We start from the raw sequence: 22,292 nt of genomic DNA, 5'->3' as shown, positions 1-22,292 counted from the left end.
ACCCAAACCTTCAATTTCAGGACCGGTTCCCCTTAAAATCTACCAAACCGGTTAGAACCGATTTATAAACCGAACCGAACTGACATGGCCGGCCTATCTTACTTCTACGGTTTATAAACCGAACCGGTTTGAGTCAAAGAGGTTTTGTACACCTCTAATATATACATTCCCAGGCCACCACACCTATATACCATTACCTTGATAAATAAAGTGACTTTTAACCCGGTCGGCCCATTTGATCCATTCAAGTTTATTTTTTGTTTCATTGCCATGACGGGTCAAATGAATAAATAAATATTAAATAGATACAACACATGCAGAGAAAAAAATAAATAAATAAACGTTCCATCTTTTAACAAAACTAACAAATATTTGGCTCACTAAAATCAAAATATTTGTATAAAAGTGTGGTTAAAGTATCATGTTGACTTATTGACCTTTATGGTCCATGAAAATCACAATATTTTATCAAAATATGGTTAAAGTACCATGTTGACTTATTTACAGGATCATGTTGACTTGCATCAACAGCATAAATCATAAGTTGATTTATAAGAGGCAAACACATGATTCAAATCCAAAAATAATTTTTTTTTCAAGTTGAAACAATAATCCTGAATTCTACATATTAAAGATCACCAGAATATCAATAATAATATCAGGACTCAAAACTATGATGTCATTTGATTATATTTCTCTTCCTTTTGCATCTGATTTAATTTTCCAATTATGGGATGATCTTGGTCCGGTCGCAATGCCATCATAGTATTTGGAATCAAGCTTTTTGTTGTTCCAATATTTCACAAATTTTGTAAAGAGTTTACGTGCAGACTCTGAAGACAGATCAGAGAAGAAAGTGCCTCTCTCATCTTTTAGCCAAGTAGCAAATTCATTGTTCTTTAAGAAATAATCGGCATCCGAAATCTCCTTAAAATTAGATATCTGAACAAACAACAGACAAAACGATATATTTTCCCCGTTACTTATAAAAAGTCAAATCGATAAAACTAAATATTAATAGAATAGGAAAAAAAACATGTCAAATGGGTCGAATTCGAAATCAAAAGTAGTTCAAAGTTTGTAACAATTATACCTAACACAATTATTTATGAAAAAAGTCTTTATAAAACTGGGTAAAAAAATTATTTCAGACAACCGTTGCCCGATCCATATAGAAATTACCCGTTCTTGTGATGATAAACAGAATCTTGAAATCAAAAGTTTGAACAAGACTAACCTCACGACAGTCACGCTTATGGTGTTTATGTCTGTGCTTGTACTTTTCCTCTGGCTTCCCTTCTGAATTAATATTACGTTTAAGAAACACTAATCAGCTAGTAATTAATTTTGAACTATGGATCTTCGTTTTCAAAAAAGCACGGGGCGTTAGGTCTCAAAAGCCAAAGCGTAATATGTATTTATATATGAGGCTCCTACATAAGCTAAGTTTGCCCACAGATGTGCATGAGCCGCTGCCTCAAGGCCCTGTGGCGTTTCCAAATCGCCTCACGCCTCATACACACTTTTTCAAACCAAGTTATCGAGTTCATATATATATATATATATATATATATACACAAAAAATAAGGCATTCATGTAATGGACATAAAAAACAGTAAAAAATGGGTGGTTGTTTCTCATGAAATGGGTCAGAGTTGGTTGACTAAGACAACCCTTTCTAACGAAACAAATCAGAATGAGTTGGTACTAGTATTTGTCAAATGGGTCAATATGTGGCGTAACTGCTGCAGGGAGGCGCGTAACCAGCATTAAACACATAACCAACGCTGGTTACTCGTGCAAAACACTAAGTTAAGCACATACCCAGGGCCGGTTTGGGCCTGTGCAACTGCAGACTGTGCAGCCGCACAAGGCCCATAACTGGTAGGGGCCCATCAGATAATAGATAACAGCTTAGCCCAGTCCAACAGTTTATAAACAAACCCACATAAAACTTTTATTTTAGGCCTGGCCCAAAAAATTGTAAACCCAAAACACACCCTGATCTGGTGTCGGTGGCCGAACAAAGATCAACAGTTTCCAAAAAATAAGAAAGTTGGCGTCGTTTCCATAAATCATCAAGTTATTTATATTTTAATCAATCTTTTCAAAACTCAATAATGCATGGCTTTTAATTTTATATACTAGTGATCATTCGCTTATGTATTTGGGTCATAATAACAAATTTCTTTGAGTTATTTTGTTTGAGCTTTAGCTTAATGTCGCGAGACGTGATGCGCTATGCACCATAACTTGTTTTTAGTAAAAGCATCGGAGCGCATCACACAATTTAAAACCAAAAACCGGGGCCCATTTATTTTCTCGCACACCGAGTACCAAAATGCATACGCATTCTCGGGGACGGCCCTGCACATTCCAGTACCAAAATGCGCATACCGAGCATTTAAACACACGCAACCGGTGCCAAAAAAACCTGTTCCAACCAGAACAGGATCTAACCCGAAACCAAATTAACACTTTCCCAAATTCAAACCCTAACCCGTGACCCGTTTGTGGGTCCTAACTAACCACAGGTTTAGGATTAAGGCAACGAATTGTTGGCGGAATAATAATAATAATAATAATAATAATAATAATAATAATAATGAGAAAGCTACAAATTGTTTAATTACATAAACCTAAACCTAAAGCTAAAGGACGGATATGTTTAGTTACCCTGAGTAGTAGTAGTAGATGATTTGTGCTTCTTACGAGTCTTATTTGTTTCTGTAGAAGAAGTTTTATGCCTTTTGTTCATCTCTTCTTCTTCATCTAGACAGAGAGAGTGAATTAGATTAATATTTGAACTGAATAATAACCTCCTAAGCATGTATGTATGTATGTATGAGAAAGAGAAGATAAATATTAAATAACAAGGTACCTCCTTCTGGAGACGGAGATCTCTTCTTTTTCGACCTCCGATCGCCTCCCATTCACTCCCATTCACTCGTTCGCCCAAAACTAATCGCAGCACAACTGCCTTTTATTCTTATTCGTCTCACTAAACCCGCATAAAACCACCCGTGTAATATACGAGTAGTTTTTAAAAATACAATATTTAATAAATAATCGAGATACAAGAAACAATAAACTCGTTAAACACTATTAATACAGTCGTTGTACAATAGTCTTTAAAACAGTTTTAAGGTAAAAGATAATTATAAATGTCAAATGTTTGAAAAAAAATATAAAGTAATTATTAAATTAACAATTTTGAAGCATAAATTTCAATAATTGTAACTATAATTTTACTAGTATAAAGTTGTTAAAAATGATAAGATTTAATGTAGGAGTGACAAAACTTGTAGTCTTTTATTAAAGAGTATAGTAATAATAATAAACAAAAATTTCGGAATTAGGGCGTTCAAAAATGGACATTCGGAGTTTCAGATATCCGAGCATTTCGGATAGTGGATTTCACTATAAGAATTCATAGGATATCCGAAATTTGAAAAAAAAATGTTCCAAATTAAAATTTGTTAGTGCATTGTTTTGGTCGTCTCGGTCTTTGTATTTATTGTAATTTATTTATATTAATGTAAAAGGGCATTTTGGTCTTTCACCAGTCCATACGTTATGTATATGTGTTCATTCATTAAGGATGTTTAACGAATGAACTCATACGTTACGCTAAATGGCCATTCTTTAAGGATGTTTAACGAATGAGCCCAATCGTTATGGAATGTTAACGAATGAGATATAACGAATGAGTCATTCGCTATACTGTTAAGTTAATGTAGGGATTGAAGATGAATGAGTTCCATTCGTTATGACATGTATAACGAATATACTCCGTCTTCTATATATAGATGTATCCTGAATGCTTCACTCACCTTTAACAAATCAAGAACTAGATTTGCATGTATAATGATATGAATTGATTATTGATTCGTATATGTTCAATCAAGCTCTCTCAAGTGGTATCAGAGCTGAGCGTTCGATTGTTAAGGTGATTTAATTGTTAATTAAGATTAATTAGTGAGAATTCATTGAGTAATTGTACTACTTTGTGTTCTGAAACTGTGACTACTGATTTTGATTCAAATATTGCTAAGTAATGGATATTTGAGATCTAATCGATTATAATCCAGTTCGTAATCAGATTCACAAGGTTCGTGCTGGTTTAATTGTGTTATTGTTGATTAATTGAGAAAGAATTGGTAATGTATAAAACATAGGTTTCTATTTGAGGTTTAAACGAATTTCGGACAAGTTTGGTTCAGATTTGAAGTTTTCGATGTGTTAGGGTTTGTTCGCAGGGGATTTTACGAGTTGATTAAGCTATAATTTGTTAAAATTGGTAGTGATACAGACGATTAATCCATTGGTACTTGTTGTTTGGATTCAAGTCTTGATCTGAAAGTTGAAGATCTGGAAATTGTGTTTGAAGAGTTGAAGCTTCCATTTGTTATATTGTAGCTGTTATTCGTTATCAAACCATAACCGTCTAACACAATTCAGGTGTTATATGACCGTATAGCTCTATACGAGCCGTATAAGAAAGAAAAATGATGTGTGGGGATCATAGGTGGTATGGAAGGATCCCATGCCTAATAAAAAACATAATGATATGTGACAACTAAACTCAAATAACAATAAAAGTTTACATAAAGAAATCATAGAAAGTGTGTTTGTTGGAATCTTTGAAACATCAAGGGCGATACGATTCGTACGACATTCATGAGCACTATTACTAGTTTATTAGCTGCTTCAATTGTTGTTGTTCTTCTATCACTCCTAATCTCACTATACATCCACAACACCCAACATAGTTACTTAATCTATCACTTTAATTTCTCATTTTCGATTCATTATAATTATATATCAACAATATATAATTAATTATACTTCAGGAATCGTTGCTGACGTATTTGTAAAAGCCATTATGCCGATAAACATTTTTCAAACTCAATCTCAAACATGCTCTTAGAATACATGTATGAATATAAATATAAATACGGTGAAGATGAATATATATAGACATTGTCAAGAAACTAAATTTGTTCAAATGTTATTGCGATAAACACCATAATGCACCACCTACAAATCTGAAAATGATGAATCTTATGAACATTCTTAAATCAGATTGGATGAAACCCTAGAAAATATATCGAACCAAAAAAAAAAAGAAAAAAAAACTAGAAAATTACTATATACGTGATAGCCGAAAATCCAGAGTCTTGTGTCATATAATTGAATCTCATGGGCCAGACCTTGAGAGGCCCAAACGTGTGGTTAAAGTATTTGGTTCACTAAAATCTGAATATTTGTATAAAAGTGTGGATAAAGTATCATGTTGACTTATTGGCCTTTATGGTCCATGAAAATCACAATATTTTTATTAAAACCTGGTTAAAGTACCATGTTGACTTATTTACAGGATCATGTTGACTTGTATCAACAACATAAATCATAAATTGATGATATATAAGAGGCAAACACATAATTCAAATCCGAAATAAATTTTTCGAACCGTACCAAAAACAGTGAATAAACAAAGATCTCCACTTAAGACTATTTGTTTTCATTGGTCCTCCGTAAAAAAAAAACTTAATGACGTTAAGTTTTTTCCAAATTTCAAACTATACCGTGAAGCATAGCAGTAGTAGTCTACGGTGACTTATAACTCACTTAAGATACCATCTCTTGCTTCCAATAACGCAGCTGCATACATATCCCCCGACATGCTGACATCTTTAAACTCAACGTGGTCTTCCACCATAGGTTCCGGTTCCTGTTCCTGTTCCTGTTCCTGTTCCTGCTTCAAACTAATGCAAGTATGCAACAGTGTGGTTATAAAACACACACATGATCCATATAAAATGCAATTTATAAAACACACACATGATCCATTTGTATTTTCAAAAGGATATTCAATACAAGTTAAAAGGTATATAATTGTATTTTTGAGTAATAAGCTGAAATTTAATATAGGAGTTTAGGCTCATCAAATTAAGAAAACCAATAAACAAATAGAAGATGATCAAAACGTTACTGACATGATATATGGCAGGGGTGTGCATAAAACTAAATTAACCGACCCATGATCAAATTAACCAATGAAACTGAACCATACCATAAACTCGTAGGTCAGTTTAATGATTTATAAAAAACCAATGGGTCGGTTATGGTTAACAAGGTTTCCATACCCGCTAAACCAAACCGATTACACACACACATGTGTGTGTGTATTTTAATGTTATGTAATATAATACTATAAATAAATGATTAATATCAAAAAATTTTGCATTGTAAAAATTTTAAGCCCAAACTTGTAGGCTCAATCATCCTATTTTGAGCTATTTTTAGTTGGGTCTAAGTTCCCGATTAATCGACCCACTATAACTTTCAAAATCAATTAACCGAACCTGCCATAACCGATTGGTTATTTGTGGTTATCCATTAACCGACATCTCGGTTATGGTTTTGGGCCAAATTTGACCCATGCACAGTTGCACACCCGTTATTCCTTCATTAGGCTTTATCCTTCTAAATTGCATTAAGTACGAGAATGCAACGATTATAGGATTCAAAATTACTTTCTTTTGAAATAAACAGTTAAACTAAACTAATAGATCTTACCATATATTCATCAAATATTATTATTAGCCATAACTAGCAAACAGATCTTAACAATAAATTTATCATTTAAAAGCCTATTTGTTCTTACTTCTTTTTCCGCGTCAACTTCATGATGCGGCGGATATCATACGGGAAATTAAACGCATTATAATCAGCCCCAACTTTCCTGTAAGCCGCTACATCGTGAACCATAGCAGCAAGCTCCGGTGTCTCATATCTCCCCAGATATACAGTATCTTTCAATGCCAAAAATGTAGCTACATACATATTATGCAAAGCAGTGACACCTTTATACTCAACATTGTGTACCACCTCACGGCTTTGTTCCTGTTTGAAGCTGATGCAACAGTGTGGTTGGTTATATAGGGTCATTGTAGCAATGAAGGCTATGATAAAAGACATTCAATACAATTTATAGCATATAATTGTATTTTTGAGTAATAAGCTGAAATTTTATATAGGAGTTTAAGCTCGCTCATTAAACAAATTAAGCTGATCAAACAAGTGTTGTGCATAGGGCTAGCAATTTATACACGAGACACGAATACACGACACGTACCTACACGACTTTAACATGTAACAGCTAAGGCCTTAACATGTTTCGTGTACTAAATAGGCAAACGCGAATTTACATGTTGATTTTCGTGTCTAAACAGGTAAAATACATGTTTACATGTTAAGTACATGTGTGTCTAAACAGGTAAAATACATGTTTACCTGTTAAGTACCTGGTTAGATTTTTATAATTAAATATATATATAATTATAACTTATCTTAAACCCTAAATTTCAAAAACATTCTCACTCTCTGTTTCTCAACCGTCATTATTCACCACTCATGAATATTCCCTCTTCGGCGTTTGTTTCACTAAACATGTGTTTCTAAATAGCTATTATCGTGAGTTTTCGTGTCGTATACAGGTATACACATTTCGTGTTCGTGTCTTATCGTGTACGGGTATACACGATATACCAGCCCTAGTTGTGCATGATTGAAACGAGCAAAATAATGAACAAACCGGAAAGTAAATATTATTTAAAAGCCTATTTGTTCTACGGTTCTACCTCGTCTTTTTCCGGGTCAGAAGCATGATGTCTCGGATCCTACCCGGAAAATTAAAGGCGTCATAATCCGCCTTGTAAATCCTGTAAGCCGCTACATCGTGAACAAAAGCAGCCTCCTCAGGTGTCTTAAAACTCCCGAGCCTTATGATATTATTATTGTTATTATTATTATAACTTGGTGCTAATAAGGTAGCTTCATACATACCCATCGACATGCTAACACCTTTATACTCAACAACCAAAGGCTCATCTTCTTCTGACATCATCATTGATTATCGATAGGGTAGATATTAGATAATCTAACGTAGATTAACAAGGTATATATAATTATATATTATTGATCAAATGGTGGGAATAAAAAAACAACAGATCCTAGAGAATAGGAACTAAAAACATATAATAGGAAGATTGGTATTGCTTATTTTTTCTTTTATATTCAATATAATTTTTAGTGGATAAAAATCTTATATTCAAGTTCCACAATCAATAAAGATTAAGAAAACAATTCACAATTAAAAAAGAAATATTATGCCGAAGTCATAATATAATTACCTTTAAACTTTTAACCATTTTAGTAGTGTAGAGTCGTAGATATGATATGTGATAGCTAGGGCTACCCAAACTGCTTGCCGTTTGTTTGAAAATTGCTTAAAAATGCTCGTTTGATTTTGGCTCGGTTTGAAAGTGAGTTGTTCAGCTTAATTTGATTTAAAACCAAGCCAAGCACGAGCAATGCCTTGCTCGGTTTGGTTCGGTTCGTTTTGCTTGAATTACTTTTATTTATTAGTTTTATATATAAATTTTATGTATATATATATAAAATTATATTATTTTATTAAGTTTTTGAAATTTCCTTCTTTTGTGTTAACTTCAAAGTTTAAATTCAAACCATAGCCGCTCGTTTTATATATGTTTTGTCGTTAACTTTGAGTTTTAGACATTTTAAAGTTGGAAGTTTAGACATTTTAGAGTTAAAAGTCTTGAATTAATGATATTTTAAAGTTTTTTATAAACCTAAAATTGAAAACTTTGTATAAATCAAGCAGAACCATGCCGAATCAAGTAGGGGCGTTCATCGGATCGGATAACGGATTATTCGGGTTATTCGGATTTGAAAATTTTTAGACCCTATCCGAAATCCGATCCGAATTAGGAATATTCCTATCTGATCCGAATCTATCTGAATTCAATTCGGATCGGATTCGGATAATATCCGAATAATCCGAAATTATCCGAATAATCCGAAATAAAGCTAAAAATTTTTTCTATTTTTTTGTTCCTAACATTTAATAGTTTAGAACCACAATAAACATACAAACCGGAAAATACGAATTACTTTTAACATAAATTTAAAGTTTAAACTTCAAATAATAGTCTAAAATATATACCAAACTGGAAAATAGCAATAAAAACATGTTTTTTATTCGGATTAATCGGATATCCAAATAATCCGAACAATCCGAATTTTTAAAATCCATATCCGAATCCGAATTACTTATTCGGATATTCGGATTGATCCGATCCGAATATCCGAATAAGAATTCGGATCGGTTTATTTGGGTTTCGGTTTCGGATTTCTTGAACACCCCTAGAATCAAGCCGCTCGGTTTCAAACCAAACCAAGTTCAAGCATCAAAATATCGCTCGTTTCTTTAAATTCAATCCGCTTGGTTCGGCTCACTTTCAAACTAAACCAAGTCTGAGCAAACCTACGTTCGGTTCAGTTTGGCTCGAGTAGTGTACAGCCTGTTGAAAAGAATAATAAAAAAAACATAATGATATGTGACAACTAAAATAAAATAAGAATAAAAAAGTTACATAAAGAAATCAAAGAAAGTGTGTTGAAATCTTTGGAACATCAAGGGCGATAAGATTCTTACGGCAGCCATGAACACTGTTACTGCTAGTTTATCAGCTGCTTCAATTGTTGTTGTTCTTCTTTCACTTATAATCTCACTATGCATCCACAACACCCAACATAGTTACTTACTTTACTTTACTTAACTATCATTTCAGTTTCATATTTTCGATTCATTATAATAATATCAACAATATATAATTAATTTTACTTCAGGAATCGTTGCTGACGTATTGGTAACGAATGGGACCATATATACGAGTGATTCATCTCTTCTTCTGTTTGCTGATTCCATGGCTATTCGTGACGGTAGAATCCTTCGCATAGGAAACTATTCCTATGTTCAGGTATTCTGTTCTATGTACACACTTTAATGTATAATTTTCAGTTTTATATATATACACATATACATTTTAGATGTAATTTTCAGTTTTATATATACACATATACATTTTGGCCGGAATCTTGCCAAAGAAACGACGACAAAGTCTGATTAATCACGATTTTGGCCGGATTTGACCATGACTGATTAATTGGCCGACAAGTCCAAAATTAATCAGTGGGGTGGAGACTAGCGATTAATCACCGATTAATTCATCGCTAATCGCTACTCTACCGATCAGTGGCGAAGCTTGGACTAAAACACCGGCGGGGCGGACTCAAAATGTATTTAAAAAAGTTATAAACGAGGGGGCCGGGCTCAAATTTTCAACCGAAAACGGCTTAATTTACACTACGTATAACAAATGTCGGGTGAAAAACGGGTAAATTTACATTACCGCGCAAAAAAAAGGGGGTCCGGGCTTAACTTTTCGGTCGAAAACAGCTTAATTTATACTACGTATAACAAATTTCGGATGAAAAACGGGTAAATTCACACTACCGCGCACGAAAACGGGGTCCGGGCTTAACTTTTCGGTCGAAAACGGCTTAATTTACACTACGTATAACAAATTTCGGATGAAAAACGGGTAAATTTACACTATTACGCGAAAAAAACAGGGGGGGGGGGGGAGCTCCGGGCCCTCACTATACTTCGCCACTGCTACCAATACGATTTCATGTAATCAGAAGCAAAAATAGGTACGCGGTTAAAATCGGTACTAATCGGTCCAGATTGGTCCTTCGGTTTTAACCCGAGTTTTAAGCATCGACATTGACCCACCTCGTTCAAGTTTTTAAGCAACAGAAGATGATCAAATGAAGGTTCGAAATGTTAGAGGTTTGTTAAAAACCGATAGATATGATCAAACAAGGGTTCAATGTGCAGTGCCGGCTTTGAGTGGGGCAGGGAGGACGACCGCTCCCGGCCAGGTCACCCCGGTAGGTGGTCCATTGGCAAAGGCAAAACCTTTAAACACCTTGAGTTGGGAAGGTTTGACTGTTTGGGAGGTCTTGGGTTCAAGTCCCATAGACGACAAAAGTTATTAATAAATTCGCCTACAAAAAAATTTTAATAAGCCCATTTAAAAATTTAATTGTTTAAATCCAATAAAAAACCTTTTTACTTAAGGCCCAAAAAATTTTAACGTTTCTCGGGGACGGCCCTGTCAATGTGTGTGTGTGTGTGTGTGTAAGTTTAAAAAATTAAATAGAAATGGTGTATATGTATATAAAAGTTCGAAAAATTGCATATAAAATTCCTATCCGGTTAATCGCCATTTTGTACCCCACCGTCGGACTAGCGCCTAGCGATCTTTACAACACTGTTTATATTGTGGTCTTTAATATAGGAAGTATCTGGATATGGAACAAAGGAGTTAAATATCGAGGGGAAGATTGTCGTTCCCGGATTCATTGATTCTCATGTCCACTTGCTTTTTGGAGGACTCCAGGTTTTGCACTAATTCAACTTCCTCCTATAATATTTTAACTAACTTAACCAATAAGCTAACCGACTAAAAACTGAAATCAGATGGCGCGAGTGGAAGTGCGAGGCGTGAACACGAAGGTTGAGTTCATCAGAAAGGTTAAAGAAGCAGTTAAAAGTAAGTCCTCCAATCACACTATTTTACTTTTTTTTGTTATGTTATGAAATTGTAACATGATATACATTTTGTAGACATGAAAGAAGGTAGTTGGTTATTGGGTGGCGGATGGAATAATGATCTTTGGGGAGGAGAATTGCCATCCGCTTCGTGGATTGATGATATTACACCTCATCATCCTGTAAGTAACTTTACATACTGACATACTGTAACGGTTGATATAAACTGTTATAATCATGAATTCTTTTATTTGCAGGTTTGGCTTTCAAGGATGGATGGTCACATGGGTTTGGCTAACTCTTTGGCTCTAAAAATAGCCGGTGTTACGAGTAATACGCAAGATCCAGTTGGTGGAACTATTAGCAGAAATGAACACGGAGGTAATTTGAAACTTTAAACTTGTGGCGTATATGCCAGGTCAGCTTGCTGACTCGTGTATTTGGAATCTGTATATGCAGAGCCAACAGGACTTATGATTGATGCTGCAATGAAGGTTATTCTTTCGTGTATCCCAGAAGTTTCTGTAGAAGAACGGAGACAAGCATTGGACCGAGCTAGCAGGTATGTGTTAACGAGAGGTGTGACTACGGTTGTTGATTTTGGAAGATATTTTCCTGGTGCAACGGTAGAACATTCATGGGAAGATTTCACAGGTTTTTTGGTTTGTTTACATTATTATTATTATTATTTTATATCCATGGTTGACCACGGTTTGACTTACTCTGATAACTTGCAGATGTTTACAAATGGGCCGATTTATCTGGAAGAATGAAGATCAGGGTTTGCCTTTTTTTTCCAATGCCAACATGGTCACGTCTAGCTGTACGACGCTACTGGTTATCCATAATTTGACTTCAAAACTTTGTTTACGTTTGCTAATGAGTACATATTCAGATATTAGCATTGAATTTGATTTTCTTGTATTTATGTTAGGATATGGTTCAAACAACGGGTCGTAGGGTGAGCCAGTGGATATCTATAGGCGGTGTTAAAGCTTTCGCTGACGGGTCGTTGGGGTCCAACAGTGCGCTTTTCCACGAGGTGTGAAAAATAACAATAATAATAATTTTAATTTTAAGTAGGGGTGGCAAATGTGACCCATGGGTTGTATTAAAATGTATATAATGGGTCAAACTAAAAAAAGAAAATGATTGAAACAGGTCAAAACGGGTTGACATTTCTTGAAGTTTTTTTTTTATTAGAACGAGAAAACGGAGGAAACTTTTTAGTACTTTTACTTTTTTAGTTTTTGATTTATATTTCGAGTTATGATTTTTTAATTAATTTTTTTGGATTTTTTAATGAGGGGTTTTTGAAATCTCAACCCATTTTGACCCAATTCAAAAACCCTCATTAAAAAATTCAAAAAAATTAATTAAAAAATCATAACTCAAAATATAAATCAAAAACTAAAAAAGTAAAAGTACTAAAAACTTTCTTCCGTTTTCTTCTTCCACAAAAAAAAACTTCAAGAAATGTCAACCCGGTTTAACCCATTTCAATCATTTTCTTTATTTAGTTTGACCCATTATATACATTTTAATATAGCTCATTCAACCCAATGGGTCACATTTGCCACCCCTAATTTTAAGTCAAAACTTATTGTTGAAATAGAACTAATTCATGTTTCTTGTAGCCATACACTGACGAGCCGTGGAATCTTGGACTCCACGTTACAGATGTAGAAAGCTTATATAATATGACCATGCAATCCGATAAATCTGGCCTCCAGGTATTAAATGTGTGCTTCATTGTATACATCTAAGTATGTAACAACATTACTTGACAATAAAACTTGTATCAGGTTGCAATTCATGCTATTGGAGACAAGGCCAACGATTTGGTTTTGGATATGTACAAATCAGTCGCTTCAACAAACGTGAAGAGGGATAGGAGATTTCGGGTATATTTTATTTAAAAAAAATATTATGTAGACGTTTTTTATAAATTAATAATATGCCCGTTTTTGCAGATTGAACACGCTCAACATTTGACACTTGAAAGTGTATCCAAGTTTGGTGAACAAGGAATCGTTGCTTCGGTGCAGGTAATTAAAGTGCTTAATTTTTATAACTTTTTATTACTTTATAAATTTACGCATATATGTTCATCATAAATAGTTAAAAATTTGTTGACAGCCAGATCAAATGTTAGGCGATGCTGACACGGCAGTTAAAAAGATTGGGCTCGAAAGGACGCAGAAAGGATCTTATTTATATCAATCACTCGTTGCTCACAACGCACTTGTGGCATTAGGTTCTGATTGGCCTGTGAGAACACTATTCATTAATTACTTTTGTAAATCGTTATATATACTTTTTACCGATGGTAAAATTTCAGGTAGTAGATATTAATCCGTTAAATGGTATTAAGACTGCAATTACGAGGATACCTCCTGGTTGGGATAAGCCTTGGAATTCAGCAGAGTGCATGAAACTAACTGATGCATTAAACGCGTAAGTAAACATATTATTGTATTATGCACATACAGTTTGTAAACATGTTAACCACTTTCACAGGCACACGATTTCTGCAGCACGTGCATGTTTTCTTGACGAGGATATAGGCTCCTTGTCGGCTGGCAAGATGGCCGATTTTGTGATATTGAACACTTGTGTGTGGGACCAGTTGGCGCACGAAACTACTTCAGTTGCAGCGACATATGTTGGAGGTGTGCAGGCTTATCCTTGAAACTTATGAGCCGAGAAAAATTACAGTTGAAGTACACCAATGCAAAAGGATCACTAGGTAAAATGTTCATTAAGTAGGTTAGTGAGATTTTTATTTACTGTATGATGTATTTTTTGTGTTGATGTTGTATCATGTTAATTGTTCTGTTATGCTTATGGATACAAAAATGTGTTTAAAGATAATAAGTTATAGAGGGTGGCTGGCGGTGGTGATGGGGGCAATGGTAGGTGGTGGTACTGGCGGTGGTGGCTTCTAGTAGAAATAATTTACAAGCTGTCAAGACTCAAAAGAAAATAAAATTTTACATTCTTTAAACTCAAAAGTTTTGTATATATGAGTTCCAGTTAAGCATATAAGAACAAACTATATTATGAGTTATCAGTATCAACATTCATGGTCCAATTTTAATGGTGGTTATGCAAATCCGTGAGTCGAATCGTTAGTCATAGTTTTTGAATTTTGTAAACCGAACAAAACCATCGCATAACTGAAACAACTTGGTTAAACAGACATATATCAAAGCATGAATTTTCCTTTTTTAATGAAACTCGAGAACACCTCTTTTAAATTTTTCTTTCTTAAATGAAACTCAGGAACACAACATATTTTTACCATCTCTTCTTTTCCTTCCCTTTCCTCAGTTAAGTGAAACTCGGGAACACAGTGCGAGTCTCGTTGACGAGAGAAAGGAAATAAAGGTTTTCCTTCCCATTCTTTCCTTTCTTCCCACACTTTCTTTCCTTCCAATTCCTTTTAAATTGAAAAGAAACCAATCACCTCCATTTTACTTTATACATGTTTCTCTTCCTTTTCTTTTCCTTTTAATGAAACTCAGGAACACACATATTCTTCAATCTTTCTCTCTCTCTTCATAAATAAAATTTGGAAACACAACCATCTCAATCTTTCGGTTCCTCCCTTAGGCAAAACTTGGGAAAGTAAAGAAAAAATTAAAAAAAATGTTCTCGAATTTCATTAACGAAAAGAAAAGGAGAGAAAATAAAGAGTAAAATGACGGAAAAAAATGCCATTAGAAAGAAAAGAAGAAAGGAGAAGATAAACATAGAAAATTTTATTTCATTCCATTTGGTTCCTCTCCATAAAAAATAAAATAAATGAAAACACAAAATCTTGAAGATTCTTTTAATATATACAAAACAACAAACTAAGTACGTTACGTACCAAGATCCAACCTGTCTTGTCTTGGAATCTTGTTAGGAATCCTAATCATATTCAGCCATCGGAGACTCCAAAGCCAAAGCCATCAACATGAACATGAATATGAATATGAAGAATACTACTACCACTAGTTTATCAGCAGCTTCACTCCTTATTCTTCTTCTTTCATTCATAATCTCACACAACTTCCATATTATTATCATCCATTGTTAGTTACATAACACTTAACAAACCAACATTCATTTCATTTTCACATTTTCACCCCAAGGAAGGGAGATCCACTCTACGACCGGCAGATTTGCTCGTCTTTGGTTGGGCCGGGGGAAAACACGCTTGTGTTGACCTAACAGGGGTATCTCCCTTAGCTGGTTTGAGGGATAATGGGTTTGTAGCTGGAATGAAAAGGGCTGAAACGAATAAGGTGGAGAAACATGCTAAAGCCTGCGAAGAGAACCAACATGTTTTTGTCCCTCTGGCTTTTGATACATTTGGCTCCTTGGCACCGGAAGCTATCCGTTTTCTAACCAGGGTCCAACAGGTTGTGCATAGCAATGTGTCGACTCCAAAGGAGCAGGGGTATGTCTTTAGCAGGTTAGGGTTTGCAATTCAGAAAGGGGTGGCGGCGCAACTTGTTGCCCGCATACCTGCTATATTGATGTAATATCTATGTTTCTACGTATTGGAACCCAATTTTTAACACATCTATTTTATAATTATTTAAGCATTATAAAATAAAAAAAAATTTATTTTCTTGCAGATGTATCAACCAGCTGGTGGTTTTCATCATCTTCGGGTATTGTTGCTGACGTGTTGGTGACAAATGGGACCATATACACTAGTCATGTTATGTTTGCTGATTCTATGGCTATTCGTGACGGACGAATACTCCGCATTGGAAACTATTCATATGTTCAGGTATTATTATATTATGTTATATTTATATATATTCATGCACTTATGTTTGAATGATTAAATTGTTTGTTTGTTTGTTAGGGTTTATAAGCAGGTTAGTGACCTAATTAATTAGTAGTAATTTAATCAACATTAAAATGTGTGATGAATATTAATCAACTTTAATTCTTTCAAGATTTCACTTATGTCTGTTGAACAAGGAATTTCGTTCGATTAACTAAATGAACAAACACGAACATAAGCCATGTTCGTTCAATTGTGTCCATGAACGTTCGACGACAATGTGTTCGTTTATATTTGTTCACGGAAGGTTTTTAATGACTTTTCTAATCTTATCATATAGATTTAAGCAACATTATTATTATTATTATTATTAACTATAAAACAAATACATATATAATTAGCACTATGTGATTGATTTATGTCAATTAATATATAAATATAAATGTTAAAAAAACACACCAACACAAATTTGGTTCATTTGTTAATATATGAATGTTAACAGTTCACAAACAAGTTCATTTTCTTAATGGGCGAACACGAACAGGTTGTTTCGTATTCGTTTACAGGTTACAGCCATACTTATATCTGAGTTCGTTCTGTGTTGTTCAATGCAGGAAGTATCTGGATATGGAACGAAGGAGTTAAATCTCGAGGGGAAGATTGTCGTTCCCGGATTCATTGATTCTCATGTCCACTTCCTTTTTGGAGGACTCCAGGTTCTGCACTAATTCATTTCAGCTTCCTCCTATAATATTTAACTAACTTAACTGATTAGCTAACTGACTGAGAAATGAAAACAGATGGCGGGAGTCGAAGTACGAGGCGTGAACACGAAGGACGAGTTTGTTAAAAAGGTTAAAGAAGCAGTTAAAAGTAAGTCATGATCCAGTCATGCTATTTTTTTTTTATTATTTTTTTTTGTTATGTTAAAAAATTGTAACATGATATACATATTGCAGACATGAAAGAAGGTGGTTGGTTATTGGGCGGTGGATGGAATAATGATCTTTGGGGAGGAGAATCGCCATCCGCTTCGTGGATTGACGATATTACACCTCATCATCCTGTAAGTAACATTACATACTGACATACTATAACAGTTAATATAAACTCGTTATGATCAAATTCTTTGATATGCAGGTATGGCTTACTCGGATGGATGGTCACATGGGTTTGGCTAACTCTTTGGCTCTAAAGTTAGCTGGTGTTACGAGTAATACGCAAGATCCAGTTGGTGGAACCATTAGCAGAAATGAACATGGAGGTAATTTAAGTTAAACGATTAGTCGATAGTAGATACCAGATTAGCTTGCTGACTCGCTGATTCGTTTATTTATATGCAGAACCTACAGGACTGATGATTGATGCTGCAATGAAGCTTATTCTTTCGTGTATTCCAGAAGTTTCTGTAGAAGAACGCAGACAAGCATTGGACCGAGCTAGCAGACATGCTTTAATGAGGGGTGTGACTACAGTTGTTGACGTTGGAAGATATTTTCCTGGCGCGCCCGAAGAGCATTCATGGGAAGATTTTACAGGTTTTTTAGTTCGTTCACGTTATCATATTAATATTCATTTTTGAACTATGGTTGACCAAGTTACACTTTCTCTGATAAACTTGCAGATGTTTACAAATGGGCCGATTTATCTGGAAGAATGATGGTTAGAGTTTGCCTTTTCTTTCCAATGTCGACATGGTCACGTCTCGCTGTATGACTCTACTGGTTATCCATAGTTTTGACTTCACAACTGTTTTTACATTTGCTAAACCGTTTAATGAGTTGCATATTAAGTTATTAATTAACATTGAATTTGATTTTCTTGTTTTATGTTAGGATATGGTTCAAACAACGGGTCGTAGGGTGAGCCAGTGGATATATTTAGGCGGTGTTAAAGCTTTTTCTGACGGATCATTGGGGTCGAACAGTGCGCTTTTCCATAAGGTGTGAATAATAATAATAATAACAATAATAATAATAATAACTTATAAGTCAAGATTATTTTTTACTTACATTTTAATTCATGTTTCTTGTAGCCATATGCTGACGAGTCAACGAATCTTGGACTCCAAGTTACAGATATAGAAAGCTTATATTATTTAACCGTGCAATCCGACAAATCTGGCCTCCAGGTATTTTTTTTTAAACTATCGTTAAATGCGTGCTTCGTTGAATATATGTCAGTATGCAAACTTGCATCAGGTTGCAATTCATGCTATTGGAGACAAGGCCAATGACTTGGTTTTGGATATGTACAAATCAGTTGTTACAACCAACGGGAAGAAAGATCGGAGATTCCGGGTATATTTTATTTTAAAAATATTATTTAAACTTTTTTATAAATTAATAATATGTCCGGTTTTGCAGATTGAACACGCTCAACATTTGACACTTGAAAGTATATCCAAGTTTGGTGAACAAGGAATTGTTGCTTCTGTGCAGGTAATTAAACTATTAAAATACTTAATTTATGACTTTTATGACTTTTAAATTTGCAAATATATATTCATAAGCAATGGTTGAAAAAAAACTATTGACAGCCGGATCATTTGTTGGACGATGCTGACTCAGCGCTTAAAAAAATCGGGCTAGAGAGGACGCAGAAAGGATCTTATTTATTTCAGTCACTCCATGCTGGCAATGCACTTGTGGCATTTGGTTCTGATTGGCCTGTGAGAACACTTTTAGTTAACCATTTTTGTAAACCGTTATGTTTAGTTGTTTACTATGTATCGATGGTAAAACTTTTAATTTCAGGTTGCGGACATTAATCCTTTAAATAGTATAAAGACTGCAATAGCGAGGATACCGCCTGGTTGGGATAAGCCTTGGAATTCAGCGGAGTGTATGAAGTTAACTGATGCATTAAACGCGTAAGTAAACATATTACATATTGTTTTATGCACATACACATACAGTTTATAAACATGTTAACCACTTTCACAGGCACACGATTTCTGCAGCACGTGCATGTTTTCTTGACGAGGATATAGGGTCGTTGTCTGTTGGCAAGATAGCAGATTTTGTCATATTGAACACTTGTGTGTGGGACCAGTTGGCGCACGAAACCACTTCAGTTGCAGCAACATGTCAGTGGCGTGCAGGCTTATCCTTGAGACTTTGAGTCACAGATGAAAACAAAAGATACTTGTGTTGATTAAGTAGGTAGTTTGATGTCATTGATTAGTGATGATTTAATTTATTGTATGATATGATTTTTGTGTTGATGTGGTTTCATGATCAGTGGTGAAGCTTGGGCAAGTTTTTTTTTTTTTTTTTTGGGGGGGGGGGCTCTAATTTTTGGTCGAAAACAGGTAAATTTACACTACATATACAAATTTCCCGGGGAAAACGGGTAAATTTACACTATTGCGCAAAAAAACAGGGGGCCGGGCCCGCTTCGTCAATGTTCATGATATGTTTGCTTATGGATACAAGAATATGTTTAATTACAAGAACTGTATGAACACTAGGCCCTTTTGCTTTAATCGTACTAGAAAAGGCGATTATGTAACCACCTACTGCACTCTCTTTTTATATCTTATTATATATGTCAAGCACTATGTACAAGTGTATTATGTAGTTTTCACGGTTTATTACCATAAACTTGGTTAGTTGGTTATGTTGGAGGTGCCCGTGAGGTATACACTAAATCCATTTATTGCCCAAGATGGGTTTGGGTTAAAACGAGTACTTATGTATTTAATAAATTTTGCCAATAAGATCAATAAGAAGTTGAGTGTTCAAATTATATAATTAAAAACTTGCTAGTCTAAGTAAATCACTTGCAAAAGCAAAAACTAGTTGCAAACATGTTAGACTCGAGTCTAGAAAATTGCTAAGACCGGTTTGAACAAATGTATTAAGAATAAAATATCACTAAAAAGGTTATTTTTAAAAAAAGTTTTATCGATTTGGATGGGCTTTCATGTTCATTGTTTTTTCGTAAATGGTAAATCAAAATCATCGGCTTGAGCATTTTTAAGCCGGCTTACCAAATTAAAAAACAAACCAATTGTGAAACTAATTAGGTGGCCGAATTAAGTCGTTTCATTAGCTTAAACCGAACCTTAAACACCCCTAAACAATAGTAACACATTAATCATAGCCTTTCTTCCGAACAACTTAGGCCATTACACATTACTTGAGAGTTGAGACTAGTCCGTTAATTCATTCAACTCGTTTCATATTCGAATAGTTTTTCACGTTTGTTATGTGTTAACCAAACATGAATGACCTATAAGTTGTAAGTGCCCATTTGGGGTGAAGTTTGCTTTGATCATCTAGCCTTTCTTTACTTCCTCTATCTCAACACTAACTTTCTTTTAATTATTTATATTCTGATATCCTTTTTTATTTATTTTTGCATGTTTACTTGAATTTATAAATATGAACATTCCTTTATTTTATGTTTATTGATATTTAAGAGCATTTTAGATGCCTTTAACTATGATAAGACCGCTTAAGCTTTGCATTTAAGTGACATAACAAGTGCATGCTCCACAAATGCAGACACACCATTTTTTTTGAACGACCAACTAAATAACGCCAGGTACCCCATACGCGGTCCCTATTAGCTAAAGGTAGCCCGAGCCGGCCACTAGTCCGGACGGACGGAGCCCCTAGCGGTTCACCTGTTGAGGGATTCACCGGATAAAACCCGACCCCCACGCCCGCCAAACGGCACGACAACGAGGAGCCGGTAAAACCAGGTGAGATCAGGACTCGAACCCTGGCAAGCCAGGGTCATCCCTCATATCTCCAATATAAGTTGGTGGTAGTGAGGTTTGATCCCCTACCTCTCACTTGTAAAGTGAGTGTTCTACTATTGAGCCACAACCAACTTGCAGACACGCCATTTAAATATCAGATTTCTCATTTCTTTTTCTTTTTTTTTTTCTTTTGAATGGCTCTTTTATTAAATTTTCAAAAGCAAATTACACAAATATAATTAACAATAATACTTGATAATAATAAGTAATTTGCATTTTAAAAGTCTAGCGACTAGTTTTTTTAAAACTTTCCAACGATTATTTTTTTTAAAACTATATTACAATAAAATTTAATTATTAAAATTATTAAATTTTGTTTAGTTATTTAAATTATTTTTAATGAAAAGAAAATATTTGTTATATAAATATATAAAGTATATTGATAAAAGTATATTGATGATGTGAAAATAATATGGTTGTATGTGGAAACAATGAGTGTGGTTGTTGAAATATATGTTTGTTACTTTATTTTCAATTCAATGTCAAATATTTGTTTGTATAAGTACTTGTCAAGTTATCAACATTGTTTCTGGTATTGTATTGTTTATATGGAGTATTATTGGGATGATTGACTGGATGGATACTTATGGGCTTGGATGCTAGCTTGGGCTTGAAACTAAAGATGAGAAGGCCCAGCCCGTATGGGTTTGATTAAGAGTTTTGGTATAATAGAGCAAAGACCGCCTGATGCATGAGTAGTAGCGTTTTTTGAAAGATATTTTATATACGCTCTCGTTTTCTATTGTTAGAGCGTTTGTTTATGTAATTGTTCGTATTAAATCGTTACAATAGAGGCCTGAGTTTGTTCTCTATTTGGTGTAAATTGTAAGTTTTGAGAATAAAGATTTAGATTTAGAGTTTGTGACAGTGGTAGTATTGAGGGAGAAATGCGCATGTGGGAAGAATACGTGAAAAGTTGATGTGACATGCTGACTAGGCTTGCATGTTAGAATTGCGAATAGTCTAACGTGTTTGCCTATACTAAGCTGGAATGATAATACTAAGTTACTAATACTCAAGTGATGTTCATGTCAATGAACCATGAATTGCTGACCTCTAAGTGATTATATTAATATGTTATTTTAGTCGGTCTTCTATTAATAAATATGTAATCTAATTTTGGATGTGTTCACAATATAAGGAGTCAAAGTAAACCATTTTTGAGTTTAATTTATTACATTCCTTCTTTCATCCTATAGAATATTATTAGGATACACAAAAGCTATTAATCAATTGTATCTACT

The 22,292-nt window shown here is 34.4% G+C and overlaps 2 protein-coding genes and 1 pseudogene across 2 annotated transcripts; 2 read left to right on the top strand and 1 right to left on the bottom strand.

Moving 5' to 3' along the window:
* Window positions 1-581: 581 nt before the first annotated feature.
* Window positions 582-2,933, bottom strand: LOC143608986 (uncharacterized). Its single transcript, XM_077083869.1, has 4 exons — window positions 2,882-2,933; window positions 2,677-2,772; window positions 1,238-1,299; window positions 582-942 (listed from the first exon to the last, which is right to left on the bottom strand). The coding sequence occupies exons 1-4, from the start codon at window positions 2,931-2,933 to the stop codon at window positions 688-690; spliced, it is 465 nt and encodes a 154-aa protein (XP_076939984.1). The 3' UTR covers window positions 582-687.
* Window positions 2,934-9,529: 6,596 nt separating this feature from the next.
* On the top strand, window positions 9,530-14,256 carry LOC143608959 (protein LONG AFTER FAR-RED 3-like). Its single transcript, XM_077083847.1, has 15 exons — window positions 9,530-9,627; window positions 9,721-9,851; window positions 11,238-11,339; window positions 11,420-11,492; window positions 11,567-11,673; window positions 11,749-11,872; window positions 11,951-12,145; window positions 12,229-12,314; window positions 12,426-12,533; window positions 13,129-13,224; window positions 13,297-13,395; window positions 13,465-13,539; window positions 13,631-13,762; window positions 13,833-13,948; window positions 14,012-14,256. The coding sequence occupies exons 1-15, from the start codon at window positions 9,534-9,536 to the stop codon at window positions 14,181-14,183; spliced, it is 1,710 nt and encodes a 569-aa protein (XP_076939962.1). The 5' UTR covers window positions 9,530-9,533; the 3' UTR covers window positions 14,184-14,256.
* Window positions 14,257-15,419: 1,163 nt separating this feature from the next.
* LOC143608958 (protein LONG AFTER FAR-RED 3-like) lies at window positions 15,420-19,392 on the top strand (annotated as a pseudogene).
* The last annotated feature ends 2,900 nt before the right edge of the window (window positions 19,393-22,292 follow it).

This window comes from Bidens hawaiensis, unplaced genomic scaffold, assembly GCF_021521415.1.
Source record: "Bidens hawaiensis isolate Kalapana, Puna unplaced genomic scaffold, B.hawaiensis_p1.1 tig00419464_1, whole genome shotgun sequence".
NCBI lineage: Eukaryota > Viridiplantae > Streptophyta > Magnoliopsida > Asterales > Asteraceae > Bidens > Bidens hawaiensis.
This window is presented reverse-complemented; position numbering and strand designations above follow the sequence as displayed.